Here is a 12,748-nt window from a genome sequence, read left to right as displayed (position 1 = left end):
TCTTACAATTATCAAGTTTATGTAGAACTCTACTGGTGATGGAGTAACTGTATAAACAACATTAAACTTGAAAAACAAGTAACATGTTAAGGAAAACTATAATGTGTCCTCTGTATCAATCCTGGCAGTAGTTCCAGATTCCTCTAATCATCAGAGGTGGTACGAGGAGTGAGAAGTGAACCCAGTGCCACAACATGACTGGCCCTTTCAAAGAACTACTTGCAAAGCCACCAGCATTATTTGCCTTCACAAGGAAACTGAAGGGTGCTTAGTTTATATTTACATAACAGTTTACAGATAAATTTTTCATATCTTAAGTGAAACTGTTTAGATGAGGCAATATCAACAATAAAGTTCTTTATATATGTGTGATGTGTGGTTGTATATATGTAGATATCTCATACATACATATTTGTTTTTTCAAAATCTTCATTTAAGTAACTGAAATCTAGGTATGGGATTAAAAAAATATACTGATTAGAAAAAGCTATTGTATCTTTGGTTCTGAGTTTTAATACTTATACCCATAGTCCTTCTTATGCTAGTCTGGAATGATGGTTATAAAAGTACCCAAGTACTAAGTAATGTGAATGACTATTGTTTATAATAGTTGATGACAATAGATTAGTTTAACAGGAATAGATTATACTCAGTAAGTATAAATGAAGTTCTCACTTTTCTACTTTCATTTAGATTCAAATAGTCATCTTTAGTGAACTAATGCTAATTTAATAATGATTCTATTTTAAAGATTGTCCTATTTCAATAAAATAGTGCCAGCCCAATTATTTATTAGTGTTTGCTTTCCATTTGAATGTTGTATTCAACAAAATTCCTATATACAACTATTATGATTGTATTTTAATTATGCTGTATATCAATGGAAGACACTGTTAACACTAAATACTGTAGTAAGCTATTTCATTTTTAAAATGTATTTCTATCTTATAAGTATCTGGTACAGACTAGGAAGTATTCCTTAAAATAAAGGTAAATCTAGGACTAGTAAATGAAACCTGTTTGTAAAGCTGTAAGATCTATAAATTTCATAACAACACACCTTTAATGAAACGTGCTTGCCAAATGTTACATCTCCTGAAACTGTGAGGTGATCTAATTCAAGCATATCTGGTATACTTTCGAATCTCCTTAGGTAATCCTGAACCTGAAAGAAAAATAGAAATATATAAATTGTTTCAAAAATAGGTTAAGGGTTAAATTAACAAAATAGTTTAACGAAACATTCTGTTTATGGCCAAGTTTAGGCCCTCTATTGGAAGAACCTATTTGTTAAGCACTCGCTATATGCTAGATCCTGTGCAGGAGAGACCAGGGGATAGAACGTTGTCCCTACCATCAAACAGTTTACAATACAGCTCAGCAGATCAGACATCCTATATAATAAAAGCCTAATAATATGCAAATTGTCCCCTTGGGTGGTCGTTCGACTGCTCGCTATCACGTGCTCTGACCACCAGGGGGCGGTGCTGGCAGTGGGTGGCAGTGGAGGCGCTGCTGGCCCCTATCAGGGCAGGACTGAGAGCAGGACAGCGGCAGGATGGTGGAGCAGGTGAGCGGGCAGCACCAGGCCAAGGCGGGTGTGAGCAGGGACCCGACTGCCCCGCAGACGGTGACCAGCAGTGGTGGCGAGGGTTGGAGCCGCCACCTGGCTTCCAGTTGCTGAGGGAGCCGGGTAGGGCCCTGACTGTCTGCCCTGCAGGCAGGATGGTAGAGCAGGTGAGGAGGCAGCGCCAGGCCAAGGCCGGGTGCTAGGCGGGGCTGGGAGCGCAAGCTGGGACTGTGAGGCTGGGGGGTGCAAGCTGAGGCCCGATCTCCACAGGCCACCCTGAGGGACCCCACCCGTGCAAAAATTTGTGCAGTGGGCCTCTAGTTAGAAAAATAAAAAGATAACCAACTAACATGCCAAGAGCCAGATGAGTAGTTCAGATAATCTGAAGTTGGAAAAAGAGAGAGAGATCATGGTCTGAAGCAAACTAGACTGGAGCTGGGCTTTAGGGATGGGTAGGATTCAGAAGAAATGGAAGAGCAACTGCACGAATTATCATTATAAATCATCACTGTCTTTGCTTCCTATTTCCTTATATTTATAGGCACTAGAAATTGTCCTATAGGGCCTTATTTCCTATTTTGCTGAGAAAAACAGAAGCAATCAGAAAATTTACACTTATACCACCACTGCTACCACTGCCACCATCACCCCTTTTTTGCCCCCCACCCCCACCCATTACTCTGTCCCTTCTAATACTGAGGTTGGACTATTCCTACTCCAACTTAAGACCAACCCTTCTTAAGGCCTGTTCAAGAATACTGTCCAGCAATTCTCCTTTCTCCTTCTTCAGTGTTTTTTCCCTCTTGATTGCATCAATTCACATCAATGTATAGACACGTTATAAAGTCTCCCATCTTTACAAAATCAAAACAAAAAACCTTTCTATGGCACCATTTTTGTTTCTCTTCAAGTCAAAATTCTTGGATTCATATCTCCAATTTCTCTTCTAGTCTCTTTTAAACCCATTCCAGTCAGCCTCCAAAACCTCTATACTGATCAATCTAATGGTAAATTCTCATTCATCTTACTTGATTCAGAAGTAGCACTTGACCAAGATGAACACTCCCTCTTTTCTTCATTGGGCTTTCAGGACGTATATATTCATTGTTTTCTACCCAGTTCCTAACCTGTCTCTCTTCAGTCACCTTTGCTGCTTCTTCCATCCCCATCCTCTAAGCCTTGGAGTACCTCAGAGCTCAGTTCTTGGACTCCCCCACCTCCTCAACTCACTCTCTAAGTGATCCTTATCTTACGGCTTTACGTACCTAAGCTGACAACTCTCAAATTTATCTGTCTCTTCTAGATCTCTCTTCTGAGCTCTAGACTTAAACATTCAGTTTCTCTATTTGAAGGTCCAATAAGTATGGTGTCTCCAAAACTTACTGCTCATCCTGCTCTGCCTAAACCTACCCTACCCATGCTTTCCCTATTCAGTAAACGATAATTCCATGTTTCCAGTTGCACAGGCTAAAAACCTTGGAGTCATCCTTCCTCTTCTGATGTACCCTCTCATCTATTCCAACAGCAAATCCTAGAGGTACAACTTTCAAAATATCTCAAAATGTCAACATTTTTCATTATTTCCACTGCTACCACCTTAGTCCAAGCCACTGTTTCCTTTTTCCAGGATTCCTGCAACAACCTATTCCCCAGTCTCCCTGATTCTGTCATTGTTCCCTGATTCACTCCTCAGCTCACAACTCACCAATGGCTTCTCATCCACAAGAGAAAAAAGAAAGCCACACTCCCAATACTTAATTACAAAGTTCTACATAATCCACCCACCCCCAGTCCCTTACTTGCTTACTCTGCTCCAGCCGTATTATACTCTCAAATGTTCCTAAAACATGTTCTTCCTCAGAGCAACTAGCTATTGCCCACTCAGCCCCTGTTCGTAAATCGAGGCAGCAAACATTCTTCATCTCCTGCAGGATATGGAAGAGGCAAGGGAGAATGGGAGGGAATTGAAGGGTGCATGAGGCTAGGTGAAATACGGATGGCAATCCCATCTCAGGATGTGAGAAGATGGTGGGTCCTTGTATCACTAGGATTTTCCCAGCCCAACCAGGCTGATAAAAGAGGTACCTAATAATTGGGAGACTTCTAAGATGCCAGACGCTATCCTGGAAATTCCAGGCCAGCCTCAGGATCTAGAATCCTCCCCCGTCAATATAGGAGGCAGTACACACATCCACACCAGGTGGCACTAAACCACAACTAACACTAGCATAGACTTGGATGGCACAGCAGGACTCCACAGTCCAGCCACAGGGCTCACCCTGCCACTGCATTAACCTCTCAACATTTTACATGATTTTTTTTGGATTCCACTTATCATGATAGGGTAGGGTTAACTGTACTTACTGTTCCTCCTGCCTGGAATACTATTCAATCCAGACACCTGCATGACACTCAATTTCTCGTAAGACTGTCTCTAACGACTCATGTAAAATGACACCAACACTACCCATGCACACATTCCTATTTATTTTTCTACCACTTTGGCATAATGTACATTCAGTTTATTTACCTATCATCATCCTTATCTTACTAGACCAGAGGCGGGCATGTCTGACCCATGGGCTGTATAAGGCCCGCGAAATCATTTGGTCTGGCCCTGCCAAAGCAACCACAGGCCGGACTCTAAATTCAATAAATCTAGAAGCTTTTTTCATAGCCAAAGAAATTTACATTAAGTGAATTATATTAATCGAATGAAGTTATAAATACCCAAATAGCCCTTGGCAAAAAAAAAAAAAAAAAATCCTCACCCCTGCACTAGACCATCCATGAAAGCAAAGATTTTAGTCTTTATTATTTAAAATATATTTTTATTGATTTCAGAGAGGAAGGGAGAGGGAGAAGCATCAATGATGAGAGGGAATCATTGATCAGCTGCCTCCTGCACACCCCACACTGGGGATCAAGCCCACAACCCCGGCATGTGCTCTGACCTGGAATCGAACCATGACCTGGTTCAGAGGTCAATGCTCAACCACTGAGCAACACAGGCCGGGCCACACTATGCCTTTTTCCCCAGTTTTTTATTTCAAGAAAAACGATTTTAAATATAATAATGTTACATGCAATAAACCTTAATATTTCAAGAGAAACAATCTTAACTATAATGATGTTACATGCAATAAACATTAATATCTCAAGAAAATGATTTTAAATATGTTAAATGCAATAAACACCAATTATTCAAGAAAAATGATCTTATATTACATGCAATAAACATTAATATTTCAAGAAAAGGGCTTTAAGTATAATATTACCAAAACTGTACTAACATAGTATGATATCACAAAAGTTGTAGGAAATATTAAAAATCTGCATATAACAATTATTTCTTTTATTTTAGAATTTTTTTCCCCTCTGGCTCTATTTTTGTTCATCAGTTTATGTTCATTATATTCCACAAATGAGTGAGATCATATGATATTTATCTTTCTCCAACTGGCTTATTTCATTTAGCATAATGCTCTTAAAGTCTATTTTGTCAGATATGAGTATTGCTACTCCAGCTTTTTTTCTTTTCCATTTGCATGGAAAATTTTTTTCCATCCCTTCACTTTCATCCTGTATGTGTCTTTTGTTTTGAGGTGGGTCTCTTGTAGACAGCATATAGTTGGATCATGTTTTTGTATCCATTCAGCTACTCCCATCTTTTGATTGGAGCATTTAATCCATTTACATTCAGAGTTATTATTGAGAGGTACTTATTTATAGCCATTTTATTCTGTATGGCTAGGTTTCTCTGTTTCTTCTCAGCAATCCCTTACAGCAATCCCTTTAGCGTTCCTTGTAATGCTGGCTTGGTGGTGAACTCCTTTAGCCTATTTTTGTCAGGGAAGCTCTTTATTTGACCTTGTATTTTGAATGATAGCCTTGCTGGATATAGTAATCTTGGTCTTAGATCCTTGCTTTCCATTATTTGAGTACTTCATGCCATTCCCTTCTGGCCTATAGAGTTTCTGATGAGAAATCAGGTGTCAGCCTTATGGGAATTCCTTTGTAGTTAACAGTTTTCTTTTCTCTTACTGCCTTTAAGATTCTTTGTCTTTAATTTTTGGCATTTTAATTATGATGTGTCTGGGCATGGGTCTGTTTGGGTTCTTGTTTGGGGTTCTCTGTGCCTCCTGAACTTGTGTGACTTTTTCCTTTACCAGGTTAGGGAAGTTTTCTACCATTATTTCTTCAAACACCATTTCTATTGCTTTCTCCCTTTCTGCCTCTTCTGGTACACCTACTATTCTAATATTGTTACGTTTCACATTGTCCCACAGCTCTCTTAAGCTGTCCTCCTGTTTTTTAATTGTTTTTTCTTTTCTTTTTGGTTCTCTAATTGATTGTTTTCAATATTTTCAACTATCTTCTAATTCACTGATTTGATCCTCAGCTTCCCCTAATCTGTTGTGTATTCCTTCCAGTGTGTTCTTTGTGTTATGTCATTCTTTATCTCAGACTGTTCTTTTTTCATAGTTACTGTATCTTTTTTCATACTGTTGAGCATTTTTAACATCATTACTTTGAATGATGTTATATGAAACTCTGTTTCATATAAATTTCTTATCTCTGCTTCATTTATCTCTTCTTTTGGAGAATTCATTAGTTCTTTCATTTGAGGGTTGTTTCCTCATTTTGGTTGTCTGTTTGGGTTTGTGACTATGTATTAAGTAGATCCTCTACACCTCTAATGTAGGACAGTGTTAAAGGCTGTTTCTAATTGGATTAGGCAAAGACTCAAAGCCTCCAGAGACTGCCTCTGTCTATAGACCAGCGGTTCTCAACCTGTGGGTCGCGACCCCTTTGGGGGTCAAACAACCCTTTCACAGGGGTCGCCTAAGACCATCGGAAAACACATATATAATTACATATTGTTTTTGTGATTAATCACTATGCTATAATTATGTTCAATTTGTAACAACGAAATTGGGGGTCACCACAACATGAAGAACTGTATTAAAGGGTCGCGGCATTAGGAAGGTTGAGAACCACTGTTTTAATCTCTTAAGGGGCCTCAGAGCAAGGTGTTTTCCAATAGGGTGTGTCAACTGTCTTCCCCCCAGGCAAGGCAGCTGTCTATGTGGGAAAGATGTCCTCCGCTGTGTGAGGGAATGTCTCAATCAGGAAACTTGGGGTGTCTGCCTTCTGAGCTCTACCCCCTGAGTCCACAGTCCTGGGTTCTGCTCTTACAGCTCTAGTCCACTTCACCCTCCCTCTGCCAGAGCACAAGGTGGATGGCTCCACAGGGAATTTTTGTGCATTGGCCCTTTAAGAGAGTGCCCGAATTTTCAGCTGCCACTCCCTGGCAGACAGCACCCCACTGCTTTTCACAGCTAGATGTTATGTGGGTGCCCTCCTCAGTTTAGTGCTCTCTGCAGGGGAGCCCAGCTTTGGAATTAGAACCCCGAGTTCTCGGTGGCACCCCCCCTCCCCACAGCTGAGATATCTCTCCAGGACTTCAGTTGCCATCTGTGGGTGCCTGGCCAGCCCTTTCGCGCCTCCACCCCTCCTACTAGTCTCTATGTGGTCTCCACCTTCAGTCCTTGGGTATCAGGGTTCTCTCCTGTGAATTTTCCCTTGATTATTCAGGAAGCCTTTCCATATTTCAGTTGTAATTCCAGCTTGTTCCTGGGAGCATGTCCGGGTAGCATCCTCCTACTCTGCTACACTATGCCTTTTTAACAAATGCCTTAGGTGACTGTGATGGAAGTAGCCTCAGGAACAATGCACATCATCTCAGCAGTGGTTGCTGTTCCCACGGTCCTCGGTGCTGGGTATGGGCCTGTGACTGGCGCTCTGAAATGTTGGCTAAACAGCTGCACCATCAACGTGCCTGGACACTCCCCTGCCTTGAGCCAGCTCCACGGCTACCAGCCCCTTGTATTTATTTACCGTTAAATACTTAGGACCTTGAACACTGCCCAGTACATGTAGGAGCTGTATTTGTTAAGCCAGAATTAGCATTCTCTTCCTGATGAAAGCAGTAATAGTCTTAGAAGAGACATAAGATAAAATGTTCCAAAATGTAAACATTCTTTTCTCCTCTACAGAAATCAAGTTCAAAAGTGATCTACAGCTTTATTTTCTAAGGTCGGTTCCCTTTAAACGGCACAAAAGATGTAGAAATATGATAGGTCAGCAGCAGAGACTGTGATTAGATTTCAATTCACATATATATCATATCTTTATAATTACATACCTTTGTAAAAGAACTGCCGAGTTTAACCAAGGGCACTGTAGGAAATTCCCGCTTTTCACTCATTGTCAAAGATCCTGCATTAAGGCTATAGAGGTTTGACATCACAAGCAAGAGATCTGATGTGGTTTTCACAGGTAGAAAACGGCTTCTAGGAACATTGATACCTAGAGAGTTCTCAAAACTTTTAATGGCAGCCCCTACTGCAGTTTCTAATTGAATGACATTCAGGCCTCCATCCAAAGTCTGTAAGAAAGGGAGAGGGAAGGGAGAGAAACACAACTTTTAACAACTTAGTTCCATGTTAGTTAATATTTGGGGAGCCGTTTCAGAGGTCCATTGAAGGAAACAGATTTTTGAGAAGTGATATTTATCAAGTACCTACCATAAGTCAGGTACTTATACATATGTGATCTCTTCTCAGCGTCATAGATCTATTTAGTAATATTTCCATTTTATGATAAAGAACTGAAGGTTTAGAAAAGTTATGTGGCCAAAAGGCTAATAAGTATCAGAGCCACAAGAAAGCTGAGGTAGGCCCTCTGCTTTTGGACCCCATGTTCTTGCCACTACCATAGCCCAGGGACAAGTAAGGGCACCATGGCTCAGCACACTACAGAGCTGGGTGTAGACTCTGGAAGGCAGGGCCAGGAACTGGAGAGATTGGCTAGGCAAAGAGGAGTGACCAATGCACTGGACAGGCCAGAGGGTGTGTGTGTGGGGGGCGGTCTGTGTGTAGCCTAACATGATCTCAGGAACCAGTGAGCTGGCACTTGGCTTACCTTTGGATTAACAATGATTTCCATGTCAATAGCATTCTTCTCCTGCAGTCTTTTAACTGCTGCAAGAGAGATCCAGAGGTTGTTTGTGTTAAATATTTTGAATTTTGATACAGACTTGAACTCATCAACATGTGCTTTTGGCACTTGAGCGATTTCCACCAGTCTCAATTTGCCTTCATACTGAGTGAGTGTCCCACCCTAGAAAAGGCAGAGAAGAGTGAGTGAGTGTCCCACATCCCTCCCAACTACATCCATACCACACTGTTTACAGCCTATGAATGTTATAAAAAAGATACTGATAATAAAATCCCCCACAAATAAAAAGCATTAGCAGTGATTCTATCTGTGACACAAAGCAATATACTTATGAAGACAGAACCAAAGAAAATAATGTAGGCTGTCTGTCATTTTATACAGTATATCCGCCCTCTTGTCTGTGATAAAGACCCTGGGAGTACGTCACATCAGAGTTCTCCTCACTTTCTGAAGGCTGGCTATAGGAACAGCATTCCTCTTATTCCCAAATCACCGTCTATCACCAAATAACCAGTCCTACCACAACCCTGCTCTGACTGGCTCTAGGATAAAGGGAGAATAGGGAAGACAGGCACAAGTGGATAAGAAGTGACCCCCTGCTTGGCCTCAGCCTAGAGATGTTTTACAGTCACGGGGCCACAGCAGTGTGGGGAGAGGGGAGTATTCACTCATGTGGGATGGATATTTATAAGAGGCACAGAACCCAGCCCAGGGACTGACCATTTTAGTATTCACGCACTGCCCACCTTTTTTGACTCGCTGTGGGGTAATTACTAAAACCTTGTATACCATTTCATCAAAGGGCAAGTGTCATCACCACTAAACATGAAAAGTTTAAAAAATCAAAATTTTAAATGGTGCTGGAAGGAGACCTGACTTGGGGTGGTGAACACACAGTACAATATATAGATGATGTATTATAGAATTGTACACCTCAAACCTATATAATTTTATTAACCAATGTCACCCCAATAAATTAAAAAATTTAAAAATTTTTAAAAACTTAAAGACATGTAAGCATCAAACTAGAAAAATATCAAAGGTTTGAATAAACCTACTGAAAGTGCTTTCACATGTTTCAGATTTGTTACAAATATATGTGGAAATGTTTTTAGTTAAAATTGTCCATATAGATTATTCCCCCCAAAAGATGATTTTAATAGTATTAAATCTGGATTTATATACACAATGTTATGTCCATCAGAATTTAGGGTGCTCTACAGAACACTATTTCATTCTCTTACAGTAATATCAAGTGGGTAAATGTGTTCTGCTTCACATAGAAACTTTCCAATAAAGAAAAAAGTTTGAACTACATAACCTCTGAAATGTGAAGATGTGAGTCCCCAAAATGCTTCCTCCCAATATTACCTTTACATCTGCACGTGTTTTATTTGTGACTTCCATGACAAATTCACAGGGTTTTCCATTGGGTGGGTTCATTAGATGATTAAGAATATAGAGATCCACTGTGGCACCCAGATTATCTATGTTAGACACAAAAATATACTCTTTGCCTTCTCCAATGAAGATATCGAGCAAACCAGAGTTGTAGAAACTGGCGTAAATATCACCATGACCTGGAGGGTACCAAGCTTCTGTATTTTCCCCTGAGTACGATACATCCTTTGCTACAGGCAGTAAAGATTCTTTATTAATCCTAGGGTACCTTAAAAAACAAAAGTTCTTTTTCAATATCAACTCTGTGGAGCATTCCAGACATTCAAGAGAAACAATGCATTTAAATTAAACTTCCCTCGTTTTCAGACTATCATTAGTAATTTAATCAGATGTGAATCCATTTAAGAAAATCTCATTATCTGTTGTCCAAAAATCAGTTTCCTTGATAGTAATATTTGCTGCAAAACAAAACATTTTCCATGGTCATACAGATGGAAGGGCAACTTATATTTTTAAGATATTGATATGTTTTATGACTCTCCAAGAGGGGAGATACATTAAGTAAGTTTTCTCAAACTTATTTGGTCATGGGATTGTTCTTTTCCCTGAAAACCTATTTGGGAAAAGCTGTCCATTCTTATAAACAGATATATTCAGAGGTGGTAGTCTTTCTTTCACACAGAAAATCAATAGCAGGTTAGTGCTCAGGGAAGTCTGCTCCCTACTCCTAGTGAGAACGCGTGTAGGGGCTGGCAGTTGGGGGAAGAGGAGCTAGCCCTGAAACAGACTAAAGACCAACTGGACTATGGAGACAGAACACCTCTGCTCTTTCAGAGTCCTTGGGAAAACAGATTTAAAAAACACCAGAAAAGTAAAGGTACAGAGAAATATACCTTTGTACAAATTCACATAGACCCGTGTCTGTCCTTAATTGGAAGCCACTGTTGCCTGGGCTTTATCACAATTCATCTGAATTCCTTTTTCACTTACTCTCCTTTCCCCAAAGTAGGTGAGTTTCTCTAGAATTTATTAAATTTCTTCCAAGCCTGTATTAGGATGTTAAAGAAATTCCTTCCCATAGGAAAGAAGTTATCGATATTGTAGAATATAGAAAAATGCTCACTGCCCCAACTGGAGCCTGATGTGCCCCCAGAAAACAGAGACCTAAGCTACCCCAAGTGCTCTGGGCACGAGCAGGATTTCAAGCAGATTGTCTTTTAGGAACTGGAAGTTGCAGACCCGCACAGTGATTGTAGCGATATCACAAACGGTCAGCCTCTAAGGCAGTGGTTCTCAACCTTGGCTGCACATTAGAATCACCTGGGAATCTTTTTAAAATCCTGATTTCTGGGCCTCATCCTCCGGAAATTCTGTTTCTTTGTTACTAATGTTGTGGCCCCACCCCATAACAAAGAAACAGAATTTCCGGAGGATGGGGCCCAGAAATCAGGATTTTAAAAAGATTCCCAGGTGATTCTAATGTGCAGCCAAGGTTGAGAACCACTACTCTAAGGCATCCATCACTTGCAAACATTAGTCTTTGGCAAATGTACATCTTGAGCTGCTCTGTTTAAACAACACAAAGAGGTCCTTTTCCAGAAGTAACACCCCCCAGAGTTAATTTTTTTACTCCTTGTACCTGCTTTGATTAAAAGTGTAGATTTTCACACGACAGTGACTGTACTTCTGTAGTATTTTTTTTGTATCTTCATCTGTGTTAAAAGAGTTCATTAGAACAAGAGGAACATCTGTATTGTAGGTTTTATTCAAATGCTAGGGAGGAAAATGACAATCAGATTATCCAGACTTTTCTTTTGCATAAAGGTATAAAATTAATCTTATTAATCACAAAAGGTACAAAACATTGTAGCCGAGTATATTAGTTTTGAAAAAAAATAACTTCTTAGTATAAGCCATTTTGATAAGCAATTCACCATTACTTGCTCATTCAATTGCAACTCTTTGAGACAAACTATTGTCTACATTTTGCAGATGGTAAACTGAGGCCCAGAGATGTGGCAGGTCAGCAGTAGAGCAGGGACACCTTCCTCCCCACCACAGTCTGACTCGAGCTGTGTGCCCAGCCAGAGGGCCCTATGACCTCAGCAAATACTGACTAAGCATTTAGTGTGTGTCCAGAGCACAGTGGAGGTGAAAGTACAAATGGTACAAAGACATGGCTCCCTGTTCTCAGGATTATGTCAGGAGTTGTGAATCATACCCCAACTAAAATCTTTTCAATCTCTGGAAAAGAGCTAAGAGGCAACACAGAGTGGAAAGATAACAAGGTCTTAGAATTCAGACTGTCCATTCTACACCTACTAACTAGCTGGGGAACCCTGGGCAAGTAAATCAACTTCTTTGTGCCTTGGTTTCCTCATCTATAAATTGGGGATGATGACAGTACTTATCTTACAGAGTTGTTGAGAGGAACAAATGAGTCAATTCATGTAAAGAGCTCAGAATAATACTTGGTGTACAGTACATGCTGGATAAATGTTAGCCACTGCTACTGCTAGTATTACTGTGGTTGCCAGCACTATATTAGAAAATAGGGATAAAGAGATGAAAAAAGGCCACTGCCCCTGAATAGCTTATGGTCTGTGATTAATGACTTTATAGTAAGAGAGAAACCAAGAATAGTTCTTAGCCCATGTCATCTAACCAGATATGTGAAATTCTCCCAAGCCTCCCCAAAGGGGGTTAATAAAGCTCTATCATCCCAGCTGTGATGAAGGCTGCCACTAGAAAGGG

The 12,748-nt window shown here is 40.3% G+C and overlaps 1 protein-coding gene across 2 annotated transcripts in view; it reads right to left on the bottom strand.

Moving 5' to 3' along the window:
* Nucleotides 1-12,748, bottom strand: part of UGP2 (UDP-glucose pyrophosphorylase 2) — a 49,086-nt gene that overhangs the window by 522 nt on the left and 35,816 nt on the right. For both annotated transcript variants that reach the window (XM_070429333.1, XM_070429332.1), the window contains exons 5-9: nucleotides 11,634-11,767; nucleotides 9,965-10,262; nucleotides 8,558-8,755; nucleotides 7,779-8,021; nucleotides 1,061-1,165 (exon numbers count right to left, since the gene is read on the bottom strand). In XM_070429333.1, the coding sequence (XP_070285434.1) occupies nucleotides 1,061-1,165; nucleotides 7,779-8,021; nucleotides 8,558-8,755; nucleotides 9,965-10,262; nucleotides 11,634-11,767 (978 nt within the window). The remainder of the gene's footprint in view (nucleotides 1-1,060; nucleotides 1,166-7,778; nucleotides 8,022-8,557; nucleotides 8,756-9,964; nucleotides 10,263-11,633; nucleotides 11,768-12,748) is intronic.

Source organism: Myotis yumanensis, unplaced genomic scaffold (assembly GCF_028538775.1).
Source record: "Myotis yumanensis isolate MYYU_CA2020_CCGP unplaced genomic scaffold, mMyoYum1.0.hap1 SCAF_11, whole genome shotgun sequence".
NCBI classification, from domain to species: Eukaryota; Metazoa; Chordata; class Mammalia; order Chiroptera; family Vespertilionidae; genus Myotis; species Myotis yumanensis.
This window is presented reverse-complemented; position numbering and strand designations above follow the sequence as displayed.